Source organism: Carcharhinus amblyrhynchos, chromosome 20 (assembly GCF_965287045.1).
Source record: "Carcharhinus amblyrhynchos chromosome 20, sCarAmb.v2.hapA, whole genome shotgun sequence".
Taxonomy (NCBI): Eukaryota; Metazoa; Chordata; class Chondrichthyes; order Carcharhiniformes; family Carcharhinidae; genus Carcharhinus; species Carcharhinus amblyrhynchos.
The window spans coordinates 28,506,465-28,517,162 of record NC_137343.1 but is presented as its reverse complement, the minus strand read 5'-3'; the positions used below and the strand labels follow the sequence as shown (position 1 = coordinate 28,517,162).

At 41.7% G+C, this 10,698-nt stretch overlaps 1 protein-coding gene across 1 annotated transcript; it reads right to left on the bottom strand.

Annotated features, from left to right (window-relative positions):
* Nucleotides 1-8,493: 8,493 nt before the first annotated feature.
* On the bottom strand, nt 8,494-9,914 carry LOC145356088 (hydroxycarboxylic acid receptor 3-like). The gene has a single exon (XM_080208693.1). The coding sequence runs from the start codon at nt 9,607-9,609 to the stop codon at nt 8,494-8,496; it is 1,116 nt and encodes a 371-aa protein (XP_080064819.1). The 5' UTR covers nt 9,610-9,914.
* Nucleotides 9,915-10,698: the final 784 nt, after the last annotated feature.

The window sequence follows — 10,698 nt, the reverse complement described above, 5'->3', positions numbered from 1 at the left end:
TGCAGGCTGCTTTTCTGAGGCAGTGGAAAGTGTAGACAGTGTCAATGGATGGGAGGCTGGTTTGACTGGTGGACAGGACTTCATTCACGACCCCTAGTAGTTTCTTGCGGTCTAAGACAGAGCAGGAGCCATACCAACCCATGATAAAACAGAAATAATGCTTTCTATGGTACATCTGTAAAGGTTTATGAGAGTCATAGCGGACATGCCAAATTTCCTTAGACTTCTGGGAAAGTAGAAGTGTTGGTGGTCTTTCTTAAGTATATTGTCAGCATGGAGAAACCAGGACAAGTTGTTGGTGATCTGGACTCCTAAAAACCTGAAGCTCTTGACCATTTCTACTTCATCCTCATTGATGCAGACAAGGGCAAGTCCTCCGCTACACTTCCTGAAGTTGATGACTATCTCCTTCGTTTTGTTGACATTGAGGGAGAGATTCACCAGATTCTCTATCTCTTTCCTGTACCTTGTCTCATCATTGTTTGAGATCCGACCCACTACGGTGGTGTCATCGAGTTGGAAATCGAGTTGGAGGGGAATTTGGCCACACCGTCACAGGTTATCAGGAGCATAGTAAGGGGCTGAGGTGCCTTGTGGGGCACTGGTGTTGAGGATGATTTTGGAGGAGGTGTTGTTGCCTACTCTTAGTAATTGCGGTCTGTGGGTTAGGATGTTCAGGATCCAGTCGCAGAGGGAGGAGCCAAGCCCCAGGCCACGGAGTTTGGAAATGAGTTTCATTGGAATAATGGTGTTGAAGACTGAGTTGTAGTTGATGTAAGACTCCTTACATCAATGTCTTTGATATCTAGGTGTCCCAGTGTTGAGTGCAGGGTCAGGGAGATGGTATCTGCTGTGGATCAGTTGCAGCAATAGGCAAACTATAGTGGATCCAGGCAATCTGGGAGGCTAGAATTGACTCGTGCCATGACTAGCCTTTCAAAGCTCTTCATAATGATGGATGTCAGTGCCACTGGCTGATAGTCATTAAGGCATGCTGCCTGGCTTTTCTTTGGTACCAGGATGGTGGTTGTTTTCTTGAAGCAGATAGGGGCCTCAGATTGACTTGCAGAGTATTTTCAGCATCCTATTCCAGATTCTAGCATACTGTGGCCACTTTATTCCAACTTGTGTTGCTTCTCCTAATCCATTATAATGATACACAAGGCTCCAGTCACAAGGAATGCCATATCGATGGCTGTAAATTATGGATAGGACAAGGGGTTAGAGGGTAAAAATCTGCTGGTGATCTGACTGAGTCAGAAACCATCTGTACAGGCAGAATAGTAAAACAAAGTTGCTGCAGAAAATGCTCCCCAGCTGCTCATGAAGATCCCCTTTCAGCTCAGATCCTCACTTTCCCCTGTTTCTGCTGCTTCTGGCACATTACAATGCTCAGTCTAAGATGCCCCAAGTTCACTGTGTGTGTAAGCACAAAACTTCAATTTCATAGAAACACACAGCAGAGAAGTTTGACCCATCTTGCCTCTATTGACTCTTTAAAAGAGATGCCCAATAGTTGCACCTTCCTGTTCTACCACATAGAGCTGCAGTCATCATAATTAATTGCGATACTGCAGTCTCAGCTGATGTTTGACTGAAATCATGTTCTGTGTTTCTCAGTTTCAAATTGGGCAATACAGATATCAGATATCAACCTAAATTAAATGTGGTGCCACAATGCTCAAGGTAGTCAATGGGAAGAATGAGCTTTTCTTGATAAATGTGGACAGAAAGGGTAGATGCAGGTAAAATGGTTAGAGAATCTAGAACCAGAGGACATATTTCAAATAAGGGAGAAGTCACTTCGGACTTTCTTTTTCCTCAGAGGGTTGTGTGAATCTTTGGAATTCTCCATCGCAGAGGGCCGTGGAAGTTCAGTCATTCAGTATGCTTAAAGTAGAGATTAACAGATTTTGAACTGTCAATGACATAGTTGTAAAAGACCATTAGACATAGGAGCAGAATTAGGCCATTCGGCCCTTAGAATCCACTCCGCCATTCAATCATAGTTGATATTTTTCTCATCCCCATTCTTCTGCTTTTTTCCCCCCATAACCCCTGATCCCCTCATTAATCAAGAGCCTATCTGTCTCTGTCTTAAAGACAATCAATGACCTGGCCTCCACAGCATTCTGCAGCAAAGAGTTCCACAGATTCACCACTCTCTGGCTGAAGAAATTCTTCCTCATCTCTGTTTTAAAGGATTGTCCCTTTAGCCTGAAGTTGTGCCCTCTGGTTCTAGTTTTTCCTACTAGTGGAAACATCCTCTAAAAGCAAAAGAAGTAAGGTGATTGTTATATATTTGGGGTTGTTGTTGTTCTTAGGTGACTTGTGTAAATCCTTGCTATCGATCACATGGTCTAAACATTGCATTGATATTTGAAAGAAGTCACACTCATCTCTCCTGACATGAAGACCATGCATCAGAAGGTGTTTCAGTGTGACTTCTAGGTTACATAAGTATTCCTATTGCTACCAATGATCAATAGATCATCGAGGAAACAGGGTAAACACTGTTAACCACTTAAGATCTAATCCATAAACTGTTAAGATAAAGCTGGTGCTGAAATTATCCCAAAAAGTAATCTCTTCTTGTGAAATAGGCCTTTATGTGTTACCATGGCAAGCAGGTGTCGAGATTCAGCTGCACCATTCTGACAGAAATAAACAAATGGATTAGCCGAAAGGTTAGTCCAGTCCGTGCAACACTCACTGAAAGCCTCCAAGGACCATGGTTCATTCAATCGACATCTGAGCAGTTACTTTTTTTTAAACTTTATTCCAATCCAATCAAGTCAAATTAAAGCCAATTCAGAGTCCCAACAAGTTGGGACATTCCCGATCCAAGCTGACAAGGCAGGGCTCTCACCTCCTGTCTTGGGCTTGACCTACTTGATCCAAGCTGATTGGAGTAGGTGTAGCTCCTCCTCCAAGACTTGATCTAATTTGCATCTTAGCCAAAAGGCTGAGATGCCGCTTTTAAAAAATTGCTTCAAATGAAGCTGAAATGTAACCTAATGACTTCAACCAAGTGTAGCATGTCGATACTACACTTGATCTTAGCCAAGAGGCCGAGACGGCCTTTATTCTGCACAGAACCCTATGTCAACAACTGAGCTGTTACTTAGCAAAGTATCACAATATCAGACACATGACAACTCAGAGTTCCCCAGCATTACTACAATTGAATAGGAAGCTGAGAACCACTTTTGATCTACTCCTACTGCAGGAAACTTCTGAAATAATAGAACACAATCAGCAAATTTTAAGAGAAGGTATTCCTAAATGACTTTTGTTTTGACAAGGAGAGCAAGTTTTGAGATATAGCTATATCACTAGCAAGAAGTGGGTTTCTGCAATTGTATTGGCTTAAACTGGCTCCATTTCCTATACAGTACAAACAGAAGATGAACTAATGTGGAGATGACACACGGATCAGTCAGTGTACTAGTATGCCAGAATTACCTGTGGATGACCTGCAATCCATACCATTGGATACTGTGACTGTGAATCAATCAGCAGAAACCAAGATTGCTGAAGAATTCCTTGCTGCTACTTACTTCCTTCTGCAAAAGAGACTGTTACACTTCCAGGATAAAAACATCCTCTAAAGAATCAGAAAACACCTCTAAGTTCAAGATCATTGAAGTGCACAGGCAACCAGTATCTAACAAATGTCCACCTGATCGTCTTTCCTATTAACTATATAAGCAGATTCATTAAGGCTCCTCAACCTGGTCCCTCATCTGAGATGTGGTGATCCTCAGGCTGCTCTACCCTTTGACTGGGAGGGCAGGCTGGCAGTGATTTTAATTTATGGTCATCTGGGACTATGGCAACTTTATCTTTTATTACTACTACAGGATGATGCAGTGCCTGCCCATGTATATATGTTTGGTGACTATGGTTATTTGTTGTTATGGGTCCTTACAAGTAAAGGGGGAGCAATGTTAAATATTTTGGGTTGCTGTTGTGTCGTAATGCTGTCACTTTAAGAGTCAAATCACATGTATAGTTTGTCGTTGGATGCTTTGTGGGCTTTTGCCTAGTCTAGATTAAGCCTCTGGAGAGTCAACAGCTTATCACCTAGCTGTGTTATTGTTTTCAACCAACTCGACATGCTACATTATGTTTTTATCCAATGAGTGCAGGATATAACAGTTATGTGGGTTAAAAAGCATTGAAATGGTTATTAACCATTATTATATTGAATTGCAGAACAGACTCAATGGGCTGAATGGCCTACACCTGTCCTATAAAATGACAAGTTAAAAATAACCAGATGAAATCAGATTCCATTATATCTTAAGTTTTTACTGATCGCATATAAACGCAAAATTCATTACAGCCAGTTTACATATGAAAATACATTAGTCCAGATAAAATGAAGTAGATAAAATAACTTTGACCAGAATTTTATACTTGTATATCAAAAACGCATTATTTTATACATCAAGCAAAGTCAAACAAATATAACAATTCACATTTGTGGCAAGTTAGTCCTTCTACAAAATTTTTTTTTAACAATCTAAACAAAATCATTTTGCTGCATGTTGTTTTCTGTTGTCACAGTCTGGGTAGTATTATTGTTCTTAGGCAGCATTTGCTGAACAAATGCATTGGATTTGCCATCAGTGTAAAACTTAATGCATTCCCCATAGAACCGTCTTAGGTCTGCCAACTGCCAGAACACAATTTTTACACCAGTCTGAATAGATTCTGGCCAGATTCAAGTCATTGAAGTCACACATCCAAATTCTGAACCTACATGAACAGTACATGGATTTTACAGCAGGTTCTGCTCCCCACAGTTTTATTCATAATTACTGAAAATATTTAGCTCAATAAACAGTGATAACTTTCAATAGTAATTCTCAAAAGGATATTTTACTGAAGAGGAAAAATATGGTGGGCCATGCTGAAAGCGCAGGAGTGTGGGGTTAATTGGACAACCCTTTCACAGGTCCAATGGGAATGAATGACTGCACTGATTTATTCCATGAATTTGGGTGTAGCAACGACAAACAGAAAGGTTAAAATGCTTATATTGCCCAGAGTTTCAAATCAATATCGATTATTCACATGCTATTTTGCAACAATATAAAATTCTAAAGGATAACATGAGAACATAAGAACATAAGAAATAGGAGCAGGAGTAGGCCATCTAGCCTTTCGAGCCTGCCCCACCATTCAATAAGATCATGGCTGATCTGAAGTGGCTCAGTTCCACTTTCCCGCTTTCTCCCCATAACCCTTAATTCCCTTGTCTACCGAAAACCTATCTACCCGTGTCTTAAATATATTTAGCGAGGTAGCCTCCACCACTTCAACGGGCAGAGAATTCCAGAGATTCACCACCCTTTGAGTGAAGAAGTTCCTCCTCAACTCCGTTCTAAACTGCCCTCCCCTTATCTTGAGGCTGTGCCCTCTAGTCCTGCTGTCCTTTGAGCGGGAAGAATCTCTCTACCTCTACCTTATCCATCCCTTTCATTATCTTATACGTCACTATAAGATCCCCCCTCACCCTTCTAAACTCCAACGAGTACAGACCCAGTCTATTTAGTCTCCCTTCATAGTCTAACCCCCTAATCTCCGGTATCAGCCTAGTGAACCTCCTCTGCACTCCCTCCAAGGCCAAAATATCCTTGCCCAAGTGCGGCGACCAAAACTGCACACATTTCTCCAGCTGCGGCCTCACCAATGCCCTGTACAGTTGCAGCAAGACCTCCCTGCTTTTATATTCTATCCCCCTCACTATAAAGGCCAGCATCCCATTCGCCTTCTTGATCATCTGCTGCACCTGCAGACTGGGTTTTTGCGACTCATACACAAGGACCCCCAGGTCCCTCTGCACCATAGCATGCTGCAGCTTTTCGCCCTTTAAATAGTAATCCCTCCTACTATTATTCCTCACACTTGCTTACATTGTACTCCATCTGCCAGGTCCTCGCCCACTCGCTCAGCCTATCTAGATCCCTCTGCGGACTTTCCACACCCTCCGCACAATTTGCTTTTCTACTCATCTTTGTGTCATCAGCAAATTTCGTCACCCTACACTCAGCCCCCTCCTCCAGATCATCTATATAAATGGTAAATAGCTGAGGCCCCAGCACCGATCCCTGTGGCACTCCACTAGTCACCAACCGCCAATCAGAATAGCACCCATTGATACCAACTCTCTGCCTCCTATTAGACAGTAAAAAGTCTGACAACACCAGGTTTCAGTCCAACCAATTTATTTGATAGTAAACTCACTAGCTAACCCGAAAGCTAGTGATTTTACTATCAAATAAATCGGTTGGACTGAAACCTGGTGTTGTCAGACTTTTTACTGTGTTTACCCCAGTCCAACGCCGGCATATCCACATCATCCTATTAGACAACCAATCCTCTATCCACACTAACACCTTACCCCCAACTCCATGCCCCCTAACCTTCTGAAGCAACCTTTTGTGCGGCACTTTATCAAATGCCTTTTGAAAATCGAGAAACACTACATCCACCAGTTCCCCTCTGAGTTATATCTGAGTTATATACTTTTATATCGGCATCACTTTGTTTAGAGGGTGAAAAATGAACAAACAATCAAGAAACCATAATGCTCATTTCTACATGTAAATGTACAGTTCATGAAAAATTAGTTACCACAAAACAAAAGGGGGTAAAATTGGAACAGAATTGCACCCCTCCCTCCCAATAATACATTTAATAAGTCACGGTATTGCTAGACCATCTAGGCTCCAGGGTTATATCAATTCCCTTTGTTTCAATAAGCTGTTGAAAAATAAGAATATTGTTTAACTTTTTATTTATTCGATATTTTCAATGATTTATCTCTCGATTTTCTTATCATTTCACTATACCGTGAAATGAACTGAATTATCCTGCACTTTCTTTGAGAAAAGCTACCCAACAGCTGAAATTAGAGTGAGGTTTTGACATTTTTACACATGACGTATTTTTACTCAACAGGAAAACAAACCAAAGGAAATGTCAGATTCTCTGTAACAGTGCTGTTTCCACTTTCTGAAGAAAACAGGTTTCAATTTAAAAAGCCGGTAGATCGCAAGTTCTTTTCCGCTTAACCACAAATTCAAGACAGCAGGAGACAAGGCAGATGCAGAGTAGGCGTGAGAATTTGGTGCGTTGGCCTTGGGACCGATATCCAATGCCTTGCACCTCCACTGGAAGCAAGTTCTTGACGGGAAAGGGCCTTGGTCAAACTTCCCCTCCCCCTGAGCTCCTTCACCGCCCAATTTATAAACACTTGAGAAATTCTTCCCACATCCACCGCGATTACCTTGTCCGAAGGCCACTTCTCTACCCAGGATCTCTGCGGGCTGTTGTTCCAGCGGCGGCCAAAGTCTGCCCAGTGGCGCTATAGCGCGCAGCCTCTGCCAGCCGGCCAACGGCTTTTGGCGGGCAGCAGGTTGTCTTCCAGGGGCTTCGGTCTGGAGAAGGCTGCTGGCTGTTTACTTGACCGCTCGAGGGAACACAAGTTGTAACAGACCTTCTTCGCCCCTCCCCCCTCCCTCCTCAGGGGTCAGCAGAGGTGGTGTTTCACTTCTTCTTCTTCTTCACTCACCTCCGTGCTCAAGCAATTGTCAAGACACCCAGCAAGAAGGTTAGGGTCCAGGCAAATTGACATTGTGTTAGGTGTCTTGACACTGTGTGTGAGATGTTTTGATATCGTGTGTGTAATATAATAATAATGGGTGTGAAATGTATTGATATTGTTTGAGACGTATTGAAAGTTTGTTGGACCTGCATTGCTGACAGCTTCTCCTCCCACTGCACATATCCGGTTGAGCAGAATACAAGTTTTGCTCAAAGTCTCTGACAATACTGAGCTTAAGAAGTTATAAATCAGCAGGCAATGCCCACTATTGAGGTATATTATCAATTATGCTTTGCAAAATGAATGTGGAGTGAATATCTATTGAGTCACAAGGGTAGAAATTGGATCCCCTCACGTTGGCTTTCAGGAAGTAACTTCATGCCTCCTCATTCAAAATTGAGCCTGGCCATTTTTGTTAGTTTGTTCTTGGGATACAAGCATTGATGGTGTGGCCAACATTTACACTTAGCAGACCAGATGGATTTTTATGACTATTACTTTATGGTAACCATTGAACTTGTCCATTCTGGATTTTTATGGAATTCAATTTTCACCATCTGCTGAGGGGGCATTCAAACCTGGGTTCCTAGATTGCTAGTCGCATGACAACACCACTGTGACAACAGCACTGCCTGGCACTATGTGCAGTATGCTCAATGTATTCTGCAAAACCTGAAGAAGACTTTTCTTTACATTAATGAAAAGAGGAAGTTTGGAGATAGATGACATAAGTCTTGTCCTATGCTATCGGTTCTTTCTGCATGTTTTTACAGGAAAGTAAGTAAGCTGATTTAAAAATAAATGTTTTGAACAGTCCGTGATGCAGAGTTTTTCCCCAGGCCAAATACAAAAGGAGCCGACAAATGGCAGCTAGTTCATAAAGCCTCTGATTCTGTTTGGAATCGATCACAAGTATTGCTGACCGATGACCGTGTTAGAGGTCCACTTGATTGTTTTACTTCTGACGCCACTGACATTTCGTGTGTTACTTCCAATCTGTAGCATCTTGAATTAAGAGGAACCAAAGCTTTCTTCAATGCGTCCTTAAAGGTAGAACTTGAAAAATAGTAAATGAAGGGGTCGAGCAGACTGTTCAGGTAGGTTATGCATAGTGTATTATAAAATATTTGAGTGACAGTTTCATACGTCTCGCAGTTTTCTGTGGCCACGTGCTTTGCAATTAAAACAGCAATTACAGCAATGTTTGTGGGCAAGAAACACAGTATAAAAACTGCAGCCACAGCTGTCACAAGCTTTACTGCCCGCTCATATTTATGCCTTGTTTCAGTTTTCATCTGTTTTAGCTTCCAGATGATGCAGGACGTGGAGAACAGGATAATAGCAGCTGGCAGAAGAAAATTGAAAAGAATAAAAGCAATGTTGGTCCAAATTGCAGTAATACTTGATGATTGATATATATGGAAGGGTTCACAGTATGTCAGATTCTGGTGCTTGAATGTATGACGTTCTGTTAAAAAGTGTAAAGAAATGGCCACCGCCAGAACCCACAAGACACACGCTACCTTCACAGCACAGCTTGTAGGGATCTTGTTCATCCTGTGGTGAGGGTGGACCACTTTAAAATAGCGATCGATTGCCATAACTGAAAGGAAAACAATACTGCCTGTCCGGTTTAGAAATATCATGAATATTTTCAGACGACACAGAACATCACCAAAGATCCAGTTCTTCCCCCGTATGAAGTAATCTGCTCGAATTGGTAAACAACAGATTAACAGAATGTCTGCAATTGCCAGGTTCAGTGAATAAATAGTATTTGGCTTCCAGGATTTAATGTGAAAACTGAAGATCCACAAAGCAATCACATTTCCAATGAATCCGAGGATAAAGGTTATAATAAGTATTGGTGGGTTGTAGGATGAATTAACGTCTTCGACGAAATCACAGCTATGGATGCTGTTGTTCATTGTGGGCAGCCTTGCAGTAAACTCAGTCTCACACAGCCACAGAGCGCAGTGTATTAATTGCATGATGCACAACTTTATATAAAGTTCTTTGTCATTACATCATGAATTGTGGGTGGGACTTGAATGAAACCAAATAATAGAAGAGCTGCATTACACACAAACGAGCAACACTTCCATAAAACCTGAATATGCGGTTACAACTAAGTCTTTCAAAATATGCAAACCCAGTAAAATACATTTGACTAAAAATATCCTAGGGACAAAATGCTGTGTGATTCTCAGAATTTTTTATTGCTGATTTTCATAAGGCAAATGGTGTCACGACATTTTTAGCTGTTCTTGTAAACATTTTCCTCACTGCTGTGTTTTCATTTTCTACATCAAAAAACTATTCAGCAAAGTAAGTTTTTTACCTATAAAATGTGCTAATAAAGCTGTTTATATTTTTAATTTCAGTGAATGCTTGTTCTTTACAACAGATCTGACATCTTCAAGGAAACACCATCCCTACCATAAGAACCTTTGTTAACTTCCTTCCTTTCAAACATGTATAGTAATCACATAGTAATTTCTTGGTGGTTTAACTCTCAAACAGGTGAAGAAGGACCTGAAACTTCAACTGTACAGTGCATTTGACATTGAACCATGTGCATTTTGTACGCATTTCTACACAACTTATGGTATATTTTGAAATAACTACAAAGAGGCTGAAGTCTCTTCACCAAAATTGATTTACTTACAATAGTTTGCAGTGCTCAGGCAGGTACTTCCTAGTACAGAACATTCACCCCCCAAATGCCAGTGATCCGGACACTCCACGTTACATGTCTCTATAGAGCTGCCTGATTGTTCAGCTTAACAGGCCTCAATTAGAAAGCTCATATTCCAGCAGGTCCAACTCAAGGACCTCGTTGAAGTCATTGTACCCCTCCTCCTCTAGGGACAAAGAACACTGAGGGGCCAACCACCTTGCGAGCTTTTTTGGTGTTTCAGTGCAGGGTCTGGTTCCTCCTGCTCAGTCTCGGCAGGGACAGGGTGTAGTGGACCAGAGTTTGCTTTTTCTGCCATGAACATCGGTGCATGTGTTCACGTTCTTCGTCGGGTGGCAAGGGTGTCAAGGCACATAAGTCCACTATCTGTTTCAGGCTCCGA

Coding starts and splice junctions, on each gene's coding strand:
- LOC145356088 (XM_080208693.1), bottom strand. CDS start 9,609: ATGCAATTAATACACTGCGCTCTGTGGCTGTGTGAGACTGAGTTTACT.